General features: G+C 43.3%; 1 protein-coding gene across 1 annotated transcript in view; it reads right to left on the reverse strand.

Moving 5' to 3' along the window:
* The window catches only part of LOC121284366 (neuronal PAS domain-containing protein 2-like), a 210,796-nt gene that overhangs the window by 97,339 nt on the left and 93,278 nt on the right, over positions 1–20,179 (reverse strand). The window contains exons 3-8 of the mRNA XM_041199787.1: positions 19,050–19,103; positions 17,856–18,004; positions 15,758–15,849; positions 14,534–14,623; positions 12,567–12,687; positions 8,312–8,425 (exon numbers count right to left, since the gene is read on the reverse strand). Coding sequence (XP_041055721.1) covers positions 8,312–8,425; positions 12,567–12,687; positions 14,534–14,623; positions 15,758–15,849; positions 17,856–18,004; positions 19,050–19,103 — 620 coding nt within the window. The remainder of the gene's footprint in view (positions 1–8,311; positions 8,426–12,566; positions 12,688–14,533; positions 14,624–15,757; positions 15,850–17,855; positions 18,005–19,049; positions 19,104–20,179) is intronic.

Genomic DNA, 20,179 nt, shown 5'->3' on the forward strand with positions numbered 1-20,179 from the left:
GCCAGCTCCAGCAGCTCAGTCAAGGGTTTCTGGAGTTGCATTCAGGACTGCAAGCCCACACACTAGCAGTGATGTCAGCAGGCCATTGCCAGTGTGAGAGATGGATGAGGTACCTGGGTCTCTGCTAGCTTCTAATCCATCAATGGTGAGCAGGGAGGTCCAAGCAAACCTCATGTTGGCAGATGAGCGGCAGCTATCTGCATCTGGGAGCTCTTCTCAGGGTGACAGCAGCTCCTCTACTCCTTTGCCATTGACAGGATTGTCTGAAGAATCCGTGATGACTGAGGAGTGAGGACTCACGTGCACAGTTTGCATCCTCACAGCCTCCAGCAACCAGAGGATGACAGCCAAGATCATCCAGGCCAAAGGGGCATCTGAGTCAGCAGTCTGCCTCCAATGCAGCTGCCAGCGATGGGGGAGCACTTGAGAAATCACACTAAACACAGAAAAGCAATCGCAGGTCGTTGGTTGTTCCAGTTCACTTATTAAATTGATCTTTCACATGGCATGTCCTTCTTGTGCTCTGAGCGGTATGAAGATTGGAGGCCTACAACTCAATCTCACAATGTAATTGAGCATTAACATTGTCATTTTTTGGAAGAGGCGCAGGCCCCATAAGGGGTTCCTGTGGTCTTAACAATGATGCAACTCCATCTTTTTTATGACAGTGCATGAGGACTTTGGCAGCCCATTGGAAACACCTCTGAATGAGAGCTTCCCTGGTCTCCCTCATTCCCAAAAGCTGCTGCCCTGCTGACATGGCCCTCAACATGGCCCTGTGGCTGTTCAAGGTTATTCTTGGTGTCTGTGTTTGAATCATCATCAAACATCTGTGGCTGTCCATCTCAGTCAACAACCTCCATCTGATCTCCCCGAGGGAGAACCAGATTGTGCAGGGCATAGCACACAACAACGAGGGACATGTGTTCTGGTACATATTGAAACAATTCCCCAGGCTGGTCCAGGCAATGGAGCCTCATCTTGAGCAGCCCAATCATCCTCTCGATTATCGCCCTCATGGAGGCATGGCTTCTGTTGTACCTCTCTTCAGCGGGGGTTCGAGGGTATCTTATAGGTGTCATCAGCCATCTTTTCAGAGGGTATCCTTTATCCCACACCAGCCAGCCATCCAAGCATGCAGGAGGCTGAAAAGACTCGGAACCTGGGAGTACTGGAGAATATAAGAGTCATGGCAACTCCTTGGAACCTTGCACAAACCTGAAGGATCTGCTGCTGATGACCTCACACTAGCTGGACACTGAGCGAGTGAAACCCTTTACGATTCACTAAAGCCCCCGGCTCACTTGCAGGTGCTTTAATTGTCACATGGTGCAAACTGTGGTGTCCTGCATCTTCTGGAAGCCAGCAACAGCCCCAAATCCTCTTGCATACTCTGCTTGGCTACCCTCATCTGTTTTGAACTTTATAAACATATTCACCCTCCTGAAGAGTGCACCATGATAAGTTTATTATGCGGTGGTGTGTAGCGGACTGTGACACTCTTCAGAGATCCCCTACAGGATTCTAGAATGAATCTAATGCGTAAATATTTAGGGCAACAGTCACTTTCATTGCTATGGGCATAGGGTTCCCCCCCAACACAGTTGGATGCTATCTCAGGGCCAATCGTTTCGTAGAGGAAGATACTGTCTCACTTGAGAGCTGGAACCTTTTTCTGCAGTGCACCCCGTCATGTCCAGGTAGTTGTATTTTACTTAGTATACTCTGTCAGCAGAGTACTGGCGTCTCCACTGGCCCCTTCTCCTTCACAAGCTGCCCTTCAACCTCTTCAGGTTATTATCTTTGCTCTTGTAGGCAGGTGCTTTGAATCCAGCCAGATGACTGCCTCTCCTTTCTTCTCCTCTCCTCTTGACCTGACATAACAATCCCCATTTTTAAGCAATTGGATTGCTGAGGTGCAAACTGACTGATGTTATGACCAGACTGTTGGTGGCTTTTTAAAGACAGAAGCCTCTTTACCCCCAAAAATTGAACAGAATGGTTCAGAAAACAATCCAGAAAGTCAAAACTTACACAATAAATATTAACTCCTACCCCTCCATTCTTTGTCCCTTCTGCAGTCTTATATCCCACCCTGGATTGAGGAAGTGCTCATTGTGAGGTCCCCACCTGCTTGTGCAGCCCATGCACTGACTGTAAAACTGCACAGGCTGCTTAAAATTGCAGGGCATTGCCTGTTTAATTAGTTCAATTGCCTCTTTAGTTTACATTGGGTGAGCTGCCATTCTTCAGGCACACCCAAAGTATTGTGATGCGGTGTGATGTCTTTGGGACCCCCTCCCGACATCATCACAATCTATTTTATGGCCCATCAGGAGCATTGTACGTCCATCCTTGTGCCGTAAAATTCAGGCCATAGGTCCAGAGAAGGTGTAAATAGGAAGGCGTAATCTTTACTAACAGATGTTGTCTGAAAGAATGGGGGCAAAGGTTATTATCTGGGATTGCTGAACTCAGTATTGGGCTGGATTATCTGTGGTGCCGTATTCCCTACTCCCCATGACTAAAATGTCAGTTGGGAGCCCAACCGCCAAAAAACCATCTGCCTCACAGCCATTTTATGCTCAGAGCAGCATTAACTGCCTAAGGTTGAGATTTCAGCCCCCATCTGGGGAGGAAATCCAGATCATGAGGACTCGAAATGACAACTTTGTTCTTCTCCGCCGATGCTTCCAGACCTGCTGAGTTTTTCTAGGTATTTCTGTTTTTGTTTTGGATTTCCAGCATCCGCAGTTTTTTGTTTTTAATTTTGTTTTTACCAGCCTGAGAGAGCTGTGCAGTCCCAGCAGCGCCAGGTTCAAGCAGTGGCCACTGCTGGGATTACAGGCAATCGCCAAATGAGGAGGTTATGGAGTCAGACTTCAAGGCACATCTGCGGTATTGGCGAGGCCTGGCTGGCAGACCTCAGTGAGCAGAGAAAGGGTGGGTAGGGTTAAAGGGGGAGGGGGGGGCATGACCTTGAGGGGAGCTTCCGATGGGCTGGTGGGCGCAGGGTCTCCCCTCTTGCCCAACACAAGGCCACGCAGTAAAAGCGGCTGGGTGACCCACCTGGCATGGGCCATCCCCTAAGTTGGATAAAATAGTAGTGGAGGCAGAATGAGGCACTAAATTGCCCACTTAAGAGCCTCAATAAGCCCAAGGGCGGGTGGGCTGCCTGACGCCTCCCCCATCCACCATAAAATGGGAGACAGGTTGGGAGTGGACGGGAAGACGCTGGGGAGGCCATGTACTGCATTTTAAAAGCCCCTTCCTTCAAACATGCTGGTAGGGCGCCGTAAAATCTGGGTTTTCAAGGCTATAAAGTGCTGTGCCGAATGATGAGGTGCTGTTCCTCAAGCTTACATTGAGCTTAATTGGAACACTACAGTAGGCCAAGGACAGAAAGTTCTGAGCGGGAGTCAGGCTGTAAATTAAAATGACAGGAGGCCGGAAGCTTGGGGTCATACTTGTGGACTGAACGGGGTGCTCCCCAAAGCATTGCCCAATCTACATTTGGCCTCCTTGATATAGAGGAAACTGCATTGTGAGTAGTGAATACAGTAAAATAAACTGTAAGTAGTATAATAAATCGTTGTTTCACTGGAAGAAATGTTTGGGGCCTTAGACGATGGAGAGGGAGGTAGTAAAATGGCAGGTGTTGCATCTCCTGCACATACACGGAAAGGTGCTTTCGGAAGGGATATTGGGAGTGATTGTGAAGTGGACGAGAGTGTCACAGAGTGAACAATCCCTTTGCAATGCTGAAAGGGGAGAGGAGGAGGAAGATGTGTTTGGTGGTGGAATCACACCAATCCTCTGCGCTTCCAACCCCCCAGCTGGATGGCCTGAGGGCCCTCTGCTTCCTCCATAAACTGAGGGCCAACCACTATCCACTGCTACCTCTGCCTGGCCGAACTTGTTTTCGCACTGAACAACTTCTCTTTTCACACTACTCACTTCCTCCAAATAAATGGTGTTGCTATAGGAATCCATATGAATCCCAGCTATGCCTGCCTTTTTGTGGGATATGTGAAATATTCTTTGTTCCAGTCCTTCTCATATTCCCTCCCTCACCTCTTCTTCCTACCAACAAGAGGGAAAAACATTCCTGACCTCGTCCTCACCAACCTACCTGCTGCAGATGCATCGGTCCATGGCAGTATCAGTAGGAGTGACCACCGCATAGTCATTGTGGAGACGAAGTCCCACCTTCACATTGAGGATAACCTCCACCCTGTTATGTGGCACTTCTACCGTGCTAAATGGAATAGATTTCAAACACATCTAGCAACTCAAGACTGGGCATTCATGAGGCACTGTGGGCCATCAGCAGCAGCAGAATTGTATTCGAACGCAATCTGTAACCTCGTGGCCCAACATATCCCCCACTCTACCATTACCATCAAGCCAGGGGATCAACCCTGGTTCAATGAAGAGTGCAGGAGGGCATGCCAGGAGCAGCATTGGGCATATCTAAAAATGAGGTGTCAGTCTGGTGAAGCTACAACACAGGGATACTTGCATGCCAAACAGCATAAGCAGCAAGTGATAGACTGAGCTAAGTAATCCCACAACCAAAGGATCAGATCAAAGCTCTGCAGTTCTGCCGTATCCAATCGTGAATGCTGGTGGACAAGTAAACAACTCACTGGAGGAGGCGGCTCCATAAATACCCCTATCCTCAATGATGGGGGAGCCCAGTACATCAGTGCAAAAGATAAGGCTGAAGTATTTGCCTTTATCTTCAGCCAGAAGTGTTGAGTAGATGATCCATCTCGACCTCCTCCGGAGGTCCTCAGCGTCACAGATGCCAGTCTTCAGCTAATTCAATTCACTCCATGTGATATCAAGAAACTGAAGGCACTGAATACTGTAAAGGCTATGGGTCCTGACAATATTCTGGCAATAGTATTAAAGACTTGTGCTCCAGAACTTGCTGCACCCCTAGCAAAGCTGTTCCCGTACAGCTACAACACTGGCATCTACCCGCCTATGTGGAAAATTGCCCAGGTATGTCCTGTACACAAAAAGCAGGACAAATCCAACCTGCCAATTACTGCCCCATCAGTCTACTCTCCAGCATCAGTAAAGTAATGGAAGGGGTCATCAACAGTGCTATCAAGCGGCACTTGTTTAGCAACAACCTGCTCACTGACGCTCAGTTTGGGTTCCGCCAGGACCACTCAGCTCCTGACCTCATTACAGCCTTGGTTCAAACATGGACAAAAGAGCTGAACTCCTGAGGTGAGGTGAGAGTGACTGCCCTTGACACCAAGGCAGCATTTGACCGAATGTGGCATCAAGGAGCCCTAGCAAAAATGGATTCAATGGGAATCAGGGGCAAAACTCTTTGCTGGTTGGAGTCATACCTAACACAAAGGAAGATAGTTGTGGTTATTGGAGGTCAGTCATCTCAGCTCTAGGACATCACTGCAGGAGTTCCTCGGGGTAATGTCCTCGGCCCAACCATCTTCAGCTGCTTCATAAATGACCTTCCTTCAATCATCAAGTCAGAAATGGGGATGCTCGCTGATGATTGCACAATGTTCAGCACCATTTGTGACTCCTCAGGCACTGAAGAAGTCCATGTCCAAATGCAGGAAGACCTGGACAATATCCAGGCTTGGGCTGACAAGTGGCAAGTAACATTTGCGCCACACAAGTGTCAGGCAATGACCATTTCCAACAAGAGAGAACCCAACCATTGCCCCTTGATATTCAAGGACATTACCAACACTGAGTCTCCCACTATCCAACATCCTGGGGATTACCGTTGACCAGAAACTGAACTGGACTAGCCATATAAATACTGTGGCTACAAGAGCAGGTCAGAGTCTAGGAATCGTGCGACGAATAACTCACCTCCTGACTCCCCAAAGCTTGTCCACCATCTACAAAGCACAAGTCAGGAGTGTGATGGAATATTCCCCACTTGCCTGGATAAACACAGCTCCCACATCACTCTAGGAGCTTGACAAAGCAGTCCGCTTGATTGTCACTCCTTCCACAAACATTCACTCCCTTCATCACAGATGCACAGTAGTAGCAGTGTGTACCATCTACAAGATGCACTGCAGCAATTCACCAAGGCTCCATGGATAGCATCTTCCAAACCCACAACCACTACCATCTAGAAGGACAAGGGCAGCAGATAGATGGGAACATCACCACCTGGAAGTTCCCCTCCAAGTCACTCAACATCCTGATTTGGAAATATATTGCCGCTCCTTCACTGTCGCTGGGTCAAAATCCTGGAACTCCCTTCCTAACAGCACTGTGGGTGTACCTACACCACATGGACTGCAGCGGTTCAAGAAGGCAGCTCACCACCACCTTCTCAAGGGCAACTAGGGATGGGCAATAAATGCTGGCCCGGCCAGCGAAGCCCACATCCTGTGAATTAATAAAAAACACATTGATGACTGTATCAGCGACATTTTTTTATTCATTCATAGGATGCGGTCATCTCTGGCTACGTCAGCATTTATTACACATCCCTATTTGCCCTTGTTCAGAGGGCATTTAAGAGTCAACCACATTGCTGTGAATCTGGAGTCATATGTAGGCCAGACCAGGTAAGGATAGGAGATTTTCTTCCCTAAATTACATTTACAACAATCAACAATGGTTTTGCAAGTCATCACCAGACTTTTAATTCCAGATTTTTATTGAATTCAAATTTCACTGTCTACTATGGTAGGATTTGAACCTGGGTACACAGAGCATTACCCTGGGTTGCTAGAATACTAGTCTTGTGACAATACCTCTATGCCACAGCCTCCCCAATGGGGACACCCCTGTCTTGTGCTCTTGCCACAAACTGCATAATTTAATCAACTTTGCTTCCTATTTCCACCCTTCCCTTGCCTTCAAATAGTCAATTTCAGAGCCTTCTCTTCTCTTCCTCAAGTTCTTTATCTCCATTGCTGGAGATAGGCTATCAATCGATATCCATTATAAGCCCACTGACTCCCACAGCTACCTTGAATGCACTTCCTCCTACCATGTTTCCTGCAAGGACTCTGTTCCATTCTCCCAGGTCCTCTATCTCCTCTATTCTGATGATGCCACCTGCCATAAGCGTTTTGAATATTCCTTTTTCCTTAACCAAAGATTCCCCTACACTGTAGTTGACAGGGCCCTTGACCATGCCCGTCCTATTTCCTGCAGTTCTGGTCTCACCCCTACCTGTCCCTCCCAGAAACACAATAGTGTTCCCCTGATCCTCATCCAACATCCCCTCCCTGTCCCATGGCACCTTCCTGTGCAAGTGCTGAGATACAAGACCTGTCCTTTTACCTCTTCCCATCCTACCATCCAAGGCTCAAACACTCCTTCTAAGTGAAACATGATTTACGTGTTCTTTTTTCAATTTAGTATACTACATTCGCTGCTCATGATATAATCTTCTTTGCTTTGGGGTGATTATATGCAGATTGCTTTGTGAAATATCTCCATTCAGTTCAAGCATGGCAAGGTTGTTTGGCATACAGTGCTAATTCTCCACTCCACTCCTTGCCTCTGATTTCTTCAGCCTTCCACACTGCTCTAATTAAGTTCAACGTAAATTCAAGGTACACCACATTTTCTTTCAGTTTGGCATTTCAAAGCCTTTGGGATCCAACACTGAATTCAACAATTCCATAACCTATGTCCCCAATTTTTCAGACACCAGTTGGTGATGATCTGCTAGTCCCACTTACACCTCATCTAGACCCATCTTTTGTTTCTTTATTTGTCCCATTATCATCTCTTTTTGCCTTGCACCATCACCTGTTTTGTTATTTAGTCTCTCCTTCCTTCCCTAAATCAGTGATCTTCCTTTTTGTTCTTCTGCCTTTCCTCCTTCCCGGCCTCTATACTTGCTCAAAACTTATTGCACCTCTTAACTTGTTCCAGTTCGGACAAAAGGTCCATTGAGTTGAAAGACTGGGCTCAATTTGAACTCTATGTAAGTGAATGGGTTTTGAATGAATTTAAAGTCGCGGCCATTAACTCTATTTCTCTCTCTACAGATGCTGTTTTACCTTTTGAGTACTTCCAGCATTTTCTATTTTTATTTCAGCCTTTGGTTTTGCTTTTGTGTTAAAATTAATTATGCTCATTCTGATAATTCCTTGAATGGAGGCATTTGTAAAAGAAATGATTTGGCTTAGTGATTTAATTATTCCTTTCCTCTTCAGTCCCACCTTTTAAGCCATTTAATTTTTGACTTTTTGTGTTCTTATGCAAAGTACAATGTGTGTTTTGCAAACTAATCTTTAAACATTTAGTCTCAAATAATGGATCGTAACTAAATCTCAACACTCACCACCGTCATGAGACTGGAAATTTCCCACAAATCTTAGATATTCATAGGTAGGAGGCTCCTTTAGTTCCAAAGTCCCTCGCAGCAGATGACAAGAAAACTCAAAGGAGTTCTCAGCTTTAAACAAAAATGTTACATTCTTGCTTAAATCAAAGTCACAAAAGTTCATGCTCTTTCTTTCCATACATAGGTCCTGAAATTACTGTTGGCGAGCCAGGGCACAATATTTTTGGACAGCTCAACCATGGGGCTGCAGCAAGTTATGACAGACTGTGGACTCACCAGGTTTCCATCCCATGTATCATGCAGCCTAAATTTCGGTTGAGGAAGAGTGGGCAGTTGAGTTTTATGACTCTTCTGAGCTTTTTATTCTGAGAATAAAGCTTTCTCTTCAGGGAAATAGGCCAAAAATTTTTTTCAGTGATCTTTGGATTTTGTTACTACCCATCAGAGCAGGAGGCTGCCTTTGCAGCTTTGCAAACTGCAATTGGAAGTCTCCTCTAGCTACTTAAATAAACCCCTTCATCATTGATTTCAGTCAGGGTCCATGTCCTTCACTACTGGCATCTTGGAGTCCCACTCTTGTGCAGTTGCTGCACTGCCAAGGTAAGCTTAGATCAATTGGGAATGGACTACAGAAAGGCAAGCTAGCATTTCAGGAAACAAATTTAAGAGGCAGAATATCAGTTTCCATTCACAAGCTGTCGAAGAACTAGTTTTAGTGCAACATTGGAAAACCTGGAGAAATGGGCATACGATGTTGGCAAACTCCTGAAAGTTATGGTAAACCTGTATAAAAAACTGGTTTGGCGTCAACTGGAGTATTGTGTCCAGTTCTGGGCATCATACTTTAGGAAGGACGTGATCACATTAGAGATGGTGCAGATCAGATACACAAGAATGGTTCCAGGAATGAGGAACTTCAGTTACACAATAGATTGGAGAAGTTGGGACTGTTTTCCTTGCAGAACAGAAGATTGAGAGATCCGATGCAGGTATGCAAAATCATGATGGTTCTGGACAGAGTAGATAGGGGAAAATTGTTCCCATGGGTAGAAGGATGGAGAACCAGAGGGCACAGCTTTAAGGTAATTTGCAAAAGAAGCAATGACAACATGAGGAAAAACATTTTTGGTTGGGATCTGGTATACGCTGCTTGAGAGTGTAGTGGAAGCAGGCTCAATCAAGGCTTTCAAGTAGGAATTGGATTATTATCTGAAAAGGAAAAATGTGCAGGTCTACAGGGAGAACGCAGGGGTATGGTACTAGGTGAATTGCTCCTTCAGACAGCCAGCACAGACCCGATGGGCCGAATGGCCTCCTTCTCTGCTGTAACCATTCTATGATTCTGCAGGAAAAGGGGCTATTTGAAAAATGTAGGATGAAAAACAAACTGCAAATCTGTCATCAATAATGTATTGCAATAAATAATTGACAAAGCAGCACTCCTCTTGTATCACACTGAAATGTTAACCTAGATTCAAGTCTCTGGAGTGCGTGTCGATGCTGCTACTATTGGGTTGGTGATTGACACTTAGAAAAACAGCAATCAGCAGGCCTCCCAGCCTGAAAATCAAATGGGTTGTTAAGAAACACACTTGATCACTCATTTGGTTTGCCATTCTTTGCCTTGCTGCCTGTCCCCTTCAAACAGCTGCCTCCTGAGGAGGGTCCAGGACTGAGTGCCACTGCCAGCTTCTCCGGGTGTCAATACAGACAGGAAACCCTGGGTATACAAGCACAATGAATTGAGGCTGGAGGCCCCATCCTGTTTCAATATTATTATAGCTATAGACCCAAGTTTACTTCTTAGTGGAAGCCCTGGAAATCCATGGGGGGTGGAGATCTACTTCCCTTTTCCTCTCTCCAACCCACAGGAGGTATATCAGTTCCTAAGCTCTTCAGTACTTCCTCCTATGCCTTTAGTCACCTTTGACTCTCCCAAGGCCCCATAACTCAGGGCAGAATTTTTGCCTGTCAGGGGGGGTTATGTAGGTGCTTTTGCAGGCGGGTGGGTTCCCAATCGGCGCCCCCAGTCAGTGATGTGTCGCCATTTTATATGGGCGGGCCAATTAAGGCCCGCTCAGAGTGACAGCTGCCCTGAAGCGCTGTGCGCTCACTGTGTGTGCGGGGTGGTGGGGCGGGTGGATTCCCTGAACAGCTCTGTGCGCTCTTTCGTGCATGTGTTGCCTCAGGGAGATCGCTTCAACTTTTAAAACTGTGCTGAGCGGAGAAGAAAAAAATTATTGACATGTCCCCTCATGTGACACTGTCACATGAGCTGGTACATGTCAATTACTTAAATGTTCAAACTTAATAAACAATTTTGAAACCCTCATGAAACCTCATCCCGCCTGTGGATGAGGTTTCATACTTTTTCGGAAGCCCTCCTGGGCTCCCGGCCTTCAAGCCAACCATCAAGTTGGATGGGCAGCCCTGGCAATGACCTCAATTAGGCTTTTGACAGAACTGAAAATCTAAATGATACAGGGTAACATCGAGACACATGCCCGTCACCCCGCGTCATCCTACACGTCGGCATGCAGGTCCTGCCCTTGAATGCCGACCGGGAAATCCTGCTCATAGTTTACCCCCTATTCATCGTATACGGGCAGAATTTCCCGGTTGGCGTGCCGAGGCAGGACCCACATGCTGACGCGTAGAATAGCGCGGGGTGACATCGGGCATGCATCCCTCCGTCACCCCTCGTCATTTAGATTTTCAGTTTGGCTGCGCACCTACCGAACTGTCAAAGACCTATTAAGGCCTGTTAATTACCTAATTGAGGTCATTGTCAGGGCTGCCCGTCCAACCTTACGGTTGGTGGGCAGGCCGGGAACCCAGGCGGGCTTCCAAAAAAACATGAAGCCTCATCCATGGGCGGGATGAGGTTTCATGAGGGTTTTAAAAATGTTTATTAAGTTTTAACATTCAGGTAATTGACTTGTTTCAGCTCATGTGACAGTGTCTCATGAGGGGACATGTCAATAATTTTTTTCTTCTCCGTTCAGCACAGTTTTTAAAATTGAAGCGATCTCCCTGAGGCAGCACTTTGCCTCAGGGAGATCTATGGGCACGAAAGAGTGCACAGACCTGCTCAGGGAATCCCCCACCGCCCACACAGGGAGTGCACAACGCTTCAGGGCGGACGTCATGCTGGGCGGGCCTTAACTGGCCCGCCCATGTAAAATGGCGGCGCGCCCCTGATCGGGGGCCCCGATTGGGAACCCGTCTGCCCACAAATATGCCTGCGCAACCCCCACGACGGGCAGAAAATGCTGCCCAAAGGTGTTATCTACGGATGTCATAACTGACAAACACAGGGCTTGCTTTCCACGTATATAACTGTAACTCACAATTCTACCACTTTGTGGTCACTGCCAACTCCAATGCTATTGCTAATCGATCCTGTAAAAAAAAAATCAAGCACTGGCTGAGTTTAAATTTCCTTCAGTTCAATTTCAACAAAAGTGAAACCGTTATCTTTGGTTCCTGACAGCAGCAGTATGATCCTATCCCCAATTCCATTAACCCCCCCACAGGCACTTTGCCGTCAGCTCACTCAGAATTAGTGGTATTCAACTTTGACACCTTGCTTGACCCTGAGCTGAGATTTTACTTCTCATCCAGCTACTGTCAAACATTTTCTTTCATCTCTGTGATACTATTTCCTTAAATTCTTCTTTCTCCTCCACTGGAGTTAAAATCTTACTTGATATATTCAAAGCTAATCTCACTTCCAGACTTTACAAACCCCAGATAGTCTAGAATGCTGTGCTTTATTGCAAAATCTTCCACCCCAATCTTTAGCACACTGCACTAGATATCTGCACCATAAAAATGGATTTCAATATCCTCATCTTCAAATCTCTTCACAATCTTCCTCATTCTATTTCAGTGACATTCTTCAGCCATATGCCCCATCTTATTCCCTTCACTTCTCCGCCTCTGCATTATTGTTCATTCTGTTTTTCAACTCGATTATAAAGATGATCTTTTACTTACTCAGTCACCATTCCATTGCTTTCTGGAATTCCCTCCCAAAACCACTTCACCTTTGCGCTTTCAAAAGCCACCTAAATTATTATCTTTTCAACAGGGCCTTTACTCTCCCTCTCAGCTTCCTTCTTCTACTTCCTGTACTCGTCTTCACTTTGGGGTTTAATTTAGGGAATGCTATACAAATGTAAATCATTGTTGAAGGGATCAAATACTAAAATAATAGGTTACATAATCTTTTATGTATAAGGAAACTCACAGTTTAAATAGTCTGGCAACACAGAGTCTGTCACTAATGTATGAGAGGACAGCAATTTAAATATTTCTCCATGCTCCTGTTCTGGGAGGAAGTTTAATAAATTCTGATCAATAACATCAGACTAGAAAAAAGAGAAGAAAAGACACAGTCAATTTTGGTACAATAATACTACTGGTTGAAAAATCACTCTGAGAACACTGTTATGGTAGCTTGACCTCGTTTGTTGAATGTGATATTGCGTTAAACATCTACATTCTATGTTTTGAAAACTATAAAGTTGAATCCAGGATAAGTGGAATTTGAAATATTTGATGAATATATAACTTTATACTTTATTAGTCAAGAAATTGACAGCAATGCTATAAGGAAAAAAATGACAACTTTTTAAACATTCAGTGATCAAAGGGATAACGGATAATTTGGAAAAGCTATACATTTGCTTTAACAAGGTAAATTGTGAGATTATATTTACACATTTTACAGATCAGAATATTACAATCCTTTGTGAGAAACTGAAAAATCAATGTACAGGCACAAGTGTTGGAGGGCACTGGAATACAAAAGAGAGGAAGCCTCAGTTGTATTGAACCTTGGCCAGAACCCCTGTGGAGTGCTGCGTTCAGTTTCAGACACCACACCTCAGGAAGGGTACATTGGTTTTGGAAGGTGCTATATTGCAGGTTCAATGGTACTTGGGCTTAGAGGGTCAAACAGGACATATAAACCTGGCTTGCATTGAGGGATGACCTGATTGAGGCGTTTAAAATGTCAAAAAGAATTTGTTAGGGTAGATGCAGAGAAGCTATTTCCTTTGGTAGGAATTGAACAATGAGGGCACACAATATTAAAATTAAAGCTAGGCTATTCAGGAGCAAAATTCAGAAGTTCTTTTTCACACATAGGGTAATAAAAATCTGGAACTCTCTCCCTCAAAAGACTGTGAATGCTAGAATAATTTGAGCTTTCAAAACTGGTTATGGTAGACTTGAGTTAAGTAAGGGTGTCAACTGATATGTAGCAAAGGCTAAATGTGTAAATGGAGCTGAGCTGCAGATCAGCCATTATCTCACTGAATGACGCAACAGACTCAAGGAGCTGAATGGTCTACTCCTGTTCCTTATGCTCCTGTACTCCTAAGTCTGGAATCTGATAAGTTAAAATAAGTCAAGACTATGTTCAATTTTAAAAGCAGAATTTAGTTTACACCTTGTGAATTTGTTAAGAATGCTGTGAGTTTGTTTTATTTTGTAACACTTACCAACAATGATATTGTTAAATGTTGAGTGATAGCAATTGCACATGTGTTCTGAACACTGATAAAGGATTCTTGATAAACTGAAAAACATACTTTGCTGAGTATATTTCTACATTTGAAATCTAATGTCAAATAAAAATGAAATATTCTCAGCTTTTTCCCCTTAAATTGTTAATCTAGTGTATTTTTAAAATGGAGCACAACAACTGTTAAAACTTTTTTTTGAGCTTTGAATTAGGGGCAGACATTCTTTCAGTAGTTACATAAGAACATAAGAAATAGGAGCAGAAGTAGGCCATTTGGCCCCTTGAGCCTGTTCCATCATTCAATAAGATTGTAACAGATCTAATTTTGACCTTAACTCCACTTTCCTGCCTAACCACCCCCCAACCACACCAATGACCCTCGACACTGTTTAACTCAGCTTTGCATATACTTGATGGCCAGCCTCCACTGCACACTGGGGAAGAGAATTCCAAACACTAATGATCCTCAGAGAAAAAAAAAATCCTCTTCGTCTCCATCTCAAATGGGAGACCCCATATTTTGAAACTGTGACCCCAGTTCTAGATTCCCCCATGAGGGGAAACATCCTCTCAACATATACCCTGCCAAGCCCCTTCAGAATCTTATGTTCAATAAGATCACCAAAGCAAGTAACAAATTTACTTGTGTTTAAGAGAAAATGATAATTTTATAAAACTTTACTCACAGGTAAATGTCCAAGTAGAGGTGTAATGCTATCAGAAACATAAATGATATTTCCATCTGTTGTTACAGCTATGATGAAGCCATCTAATGCCTGCAGAGAATGGAAAAAAAAAACATTAGCAGTTGGTGTTTTCCAACAAATCATATTGAGTAGTAATGTAAGGCTGGACTTTTGTAGTCCTGTGGAAATGGGGTTGAGCTGTTGAGGGTGGGGGGTGGAATATGTGGCCTTGTGAAAGCTGGATTGGAGCTGGTTGGGGCAGAGATGGTGGTGGAGGGCGGAGGGGCACAGGGAAAATAGGGACAAGCCAGAAGGTGGGGTGGGCTGGGGATGGGGAGGGCTGGGAAAATAAACGGGAACGCTGTTGGGACAGCTCTGCGATGCATTACCACTGCTGGGGAAGTTTCTCAGGGGGGGCCAGGCGGCAGATTGGCTAGGGAAGCAGGCAGCCATTTAAAGTGATTAAGGCCCTAATTAGGGTCTGTTTGCATTGATTCCAGTATTTTGTCACATCCTGCTGTGTGCAGAGGCCACCAGCTCAGCCAGGGCAGCTTCCCAGCGGCAGATTAAGAGGGGTATCAGAGCCAGAGACTTCCATGCACCAATTACAGCGTCACGGTCAGGAAAGGCTGCACCCGCGGCCTAGATGATTAATCCAGAGGAGTACCCTACTGGCTTCAGGGGATCTACTGACTTCAGCCCTCACTAGTTTGCCACAAAACTATAATAATTTTCATATTATTGTGATTTATTGTAAAGTAGGTTTATGGATGTGAGTGTAGATGGTTCTGTTTTGTCTGTATTATAATTTCAATTATGCATTGTTGTACAATTTGACATGTTGTAAACTGATTGCCTTACTCCAAATCAAATGCACAATGCATTATATTCTTGACAGTTTATTTTTTACAGTGGTACAGGGCATTAGAGTACAAACATGCATCAACTCATTGAGTGGTAGGAAATTGCAGTTATCTTGTGAATGCAGCTTCAATCTAGTGTCAGGTCTGACTTGACACTAGATAAAAGCAGATGGGGAATTGTAGGAATCAGTTGTGGTCTTGACACCTTAATTACACTGCACATCCGTGCAAAACTGAGATTTCACATGAATGATATATTTGTAATTAAATGCAGCCTTAAATACTTCAATCAAATGTTCAATTAAAACGCATGAAGCAAAGCATCAGGATGCAATTCTTGCAGCACATTTTTATTAGTCACCTCTAACATCAGTTGTGTAAATTCCTCATTGTTCAGAAATGAAGGCTTCCAATTATGCTGGATTATATTTGTCTCCTTCTGTGCTGAAGTTTCTAAAAAGCAATATGTTCAGCTTTAGTATTTTACTGTGACAGTTACATTGACACTGGTCCAATGTATTATTTGCATATTAAAATTTTAAACATATTATAACAAGATATTATGCAGCATACACAATGCAGTTTTAAAAAAAATCACATCATATCCTTATACTAAGCATGAACTCAGTGTTAAAAGATAGATAACATAAAGATGAGGCATAGCATAGAACAAACATTTATTTAAATATCCCTCGAGACTCTCCCTTTTTTGAAAGTAAACATCTATTTTATTATTGCCACACATAAGAACATAAGAAACAAGAACAGGAGAAGACTATACAGCCTGTCGAGCTTGCTTTGCCATTCAATGTGATCATGGTTGCTGTTGGGTTTTAACTCCAATTTCCCACCTGCTCCCCATATTCCTCAATTCCCTGAGAAACCAAAAATCTGACATTCATGCCAACAATAACATAAACAGTTTTTACAGATAATTGTACCCTATACGGAAGTAAAGTGCTACTAGTTTATGGGTTCTTCGCATTCAGTTAGTTACATTGCCAGTTGATCATTTCTTGTTGGTCTGTAACATTCACTGTATGAATTACATTGATGTACAGTGTGCTCATTTTATAACTGAAATCTAAAAATGTCTACTGATGCCATTCCCACCTACATTGTTTATACTAGCATTAATAAAAATCATAGTAGTCCCTTAAGAGTTAACTAACTTGCACAATTTAGATACAGAAACATTTTGTGAATACTTAAAAATTGTTGTAAAAGCTGAATAAAAGCATATATTTACAGATTGATAAATATAATGTGGTCGAGTTTCCATTATGGGTGCAATTGGCAATTCTGGTGCACATTGCTCCCATTTTGGAAAGTTATTTTTCCCCAAGTTTCCACTAAAACTCATTTGCAAAATATGCCATGAGCTAGTGGAATTTAGCAGTGCCCTAAAAATTAATTTAAAAAATACAAACTTTGTACGCATTGGTTAATGCAATTGAAACTGAGTTACCACAAAAAAATCAGCATTTAAAATCACAATCTACCACCTGTGAGTAACCTGATTTTACACTATTAAAAACAAATTTTAAAAAATTAACAATTTTCAAGTTAGATTGGGGTAGAGTGGCCAGTTCCTTAATTTTGTTTTTTAAAAAAATCATCAAAAACTTTAAAATGTATCTATTAATGCCCCTGTACCTTAAGGCCTTCAAACAAGCACAATTAGGAATTCCCAACGGTGATTCATTCATCCTGTGGTGAGACCAGTTTTGAATTCAGAATCTACTTCCAGCACAATGTTTTTAAAATTAGCACAAAAGATTGCAGAAACTCAATTTGTGTAGATCAAAATTCTGCAATCTTTTGTCCCAGCTTTGCCAGCATCAGGGGAATTGCACCAAAAAGCGTCGTCGAACAGAAACTCCAGACCAATATTTTCCTCTCCTTCAATTTCACTTTTAAATGTATATTCTTTCCCTTTGCTTTAGACTTTGCTCAATAGGCTCTAAGATTCCCCGTCTCAAAGAATCTCCTGCAAAGCCTTTGCTAATGCTCTTTTTCATAGGCAATACACAATAATCACACAGGACTGAAATTAGATATTCAATCCCTGTAGGGCTTCACTTTGCTCAGAATCTTCATCTTTTTGGGATGGCCACAAATGACAACAATTGGTCTGAGGAATGTAGGTATGAACCTTCATCCTACAACTTCAATACATTTTCCTATTAGATGACTGTGTCATGCTAAGTCCAAATGAAATATAATCTACAGTATTATGCTGATTTCTCTCTTTCTTGATGATGAAGCAAACTATAGCCACACAAACAATTATAGAGATCAGCAGTTCAGAACAGGAATCGAACCTTGATCACTTCTAGGCTGCACGGTTGTGTACCTTACACATGGTGTTTTTACCCAATTAACCAAGAAAAGTTGAGAAGAGGGGTGACTTCAAAATGTTAACCTCAGCTTTTGGGTTAGGTCAGCTTTGATCTTACCATTGTGTTTTTGTAAAAAGTCAATCGTCTTCTGCAACACAGTAGATTTGTCCAGCTTCCGGATACTGCCCGGAAGCATGACACTGAGTTCTTTGATGAGGACATTGAACTGATCACGTCTTTTTTTCTCAGACTTGTTACGTGAAGCCCTAAATTAAAATATAACAAAATGCAATCTGACATCAACCAGAACACAAGATAAATGAATAAAAAGACGCCTATGTAACAGGACCAGCCCCTGCTTTCACAACTCTTTTAAAATGTTGGTGTCACCCTTGACTGGTAGGATATCTGTTTCCAGTATATGATAGAAAGTCAAGCGAATAGCTTTTACCAATCAGACTAGGGTTCAGCTTCAACCCTGAACACTGGAATTGTCAATTCTTGAGCCTCATTTACCATCAGTACAATGATCATGCATTGCTTTCTCCATAGAGAATGATGTCTTTTGTGTACCAACTAGAAAAATCAGAAATGTGTTCTTTATCAAGGAGGACAGCATGCCATTCATCTTGGAAACAGATTCCCAACATTAACTAATTTAAAGACAACTAGTCATGCTGCATGTGGGTGTGGTTGTCCTGACACAGCAGGACCTGCTGATCTGACCCAAAAATCTATGATGGCACACAGAGGGAGTTCTGCACTGTCAGAGGTGTCATCTTTCAGCTTCATCTGCTCTCTCAGGTAGATGTGAAAAGTCCCATCCCATGGCAGTATTTTGAAAAAAGAACATGGAAGCTAACCGTGATGCCCTCATCAATATTTAATCCCTCAATCAACATCAATAAAATAGTTTATCGGGTCATTGTGACATTGCTGTTTAAGGGAGATTGCTGTGTTTCCTATATTGCAACAGTGACGACACTTCAAAGGTTCTTCATTGGCTGTAAAGTGTGTTGGGACATCCTGAGGTCATGGAAGGAGCTAAATAAATGCAAGGCTTTAGTTAATTTTTCTACTAAGTACTATTTCTTCTTTGGAAAGACTGCAATAAATGATCCTGTCACTAAATTCCCTCATTTAGTCACCCATTCAAATAGAATTTCTAAAATAACTTCACATGATCAGGAAAGACAGGAGAAAAGAAAAACATGCACACAAAACATGCTACAATTCAAATTTGAAACAAAGCAGATTGAAATGCAATGTTTATTTTCACTATATTCCGTTAAAGGCCATGCAAAATCTCACCTCTTTGCCTTGTCCTTGTCATCTTCATCCATTAGTTCGTCTACGAAATGGTGTCTAAAAAATGAAGAAATCTTCAATATAGTTTTCTATTAAGGCAAAATCACATCAGCAAATTTCTACTCTATCTCTGCCATGTTGTTTACCAAAGAAAATTTTGTCACCTCCTACCTATAATTTTATTGTTCAAACACCCTCGCCAATGATGCAAAGTTCAGCCCAGAAACAAATATTTTGAGTGCTGAATATTTCTTGCTCATTAACAATACATTAAATAAAGAAAAGTGGGTGCTAAATTGGATAGCCAACAAAAATGGATACATGGATCGCAATGTGTGATTATCTCTTGCTTGCAAAGCAGGCAGCATGCCAACTTCCTACATTCTGCTCATCTGAATTATACGAAAGTCTAGTCAGCAGTAACCTCACTGCTGGTTGCCTGCAGGGGACTAAAATATGAACATCCAGCACCACTTAAAGCTAACTTACACAGTTTAGAGCTAACCTACACTGTTTAAAACTAACTTAAAATTTTTAAAGGGGTTGGGTGCACTGTTGTACGAGCAGCTGCGGGCAGTGGTGTCAGCAGTGAATCTGACCTGGAAAACATTGAAGAATGGCATAACATCGGGCTGAGCAAGCTCCAAGGCTATGGTGTTATACTGGTGGAGAAGGTGGAAAGGAGGTGTCCTGTATCCGTAGGGGGCTAGGAGGCTCTCCAGACAGATGGTCAAAAGGCAGTACGAACTCAGAATCATGGAGCTCAATGCCACAAATTAAGCATCAAGGACCTAGGTGCAGTGCGATAAGAAGTTCAATGAACTCACATAAAAACAGCACGAGAGCGACGGAGCAGATAAAACAGCTGGTGGTTCCCCAGAGTGGGACCGGAGGCAGTGCAAGAGGAGCGGCAATTTTAAAGTCTAAGGAAAACCAGGTTCGAGACCTGAACAGGACCAGAAGGCAGTGCAAGAGGAGTGGCAGCTTTGGTAAGGTTTAAAAAGAGTGGGAGCTGAGAGTCAGGGCAGTGATTTAAAAAGAGTGGGAGCGGGACTCAGTGCTGAAAGCAGCACGAGGATAGAGCGAGAGTTCCTGGGAGACTCGGGGCTGAAAGCGGCGCGAGGACAGAGCGA

Source organism: Carcharodon carcharias, chromosome 11, assembly GCF_017639515.1.
Source record: "Carcharodon carcharias isolate sCarCar2 chromosome 11, sCarCar2.pri, whole genome shotgun sequence".
NCBI lineage: Eukaryota > Metazoa > Chordata > Chondrichthyes > Lamniformes > Lamnidae > Carcharodon > Carcharodon carcharias.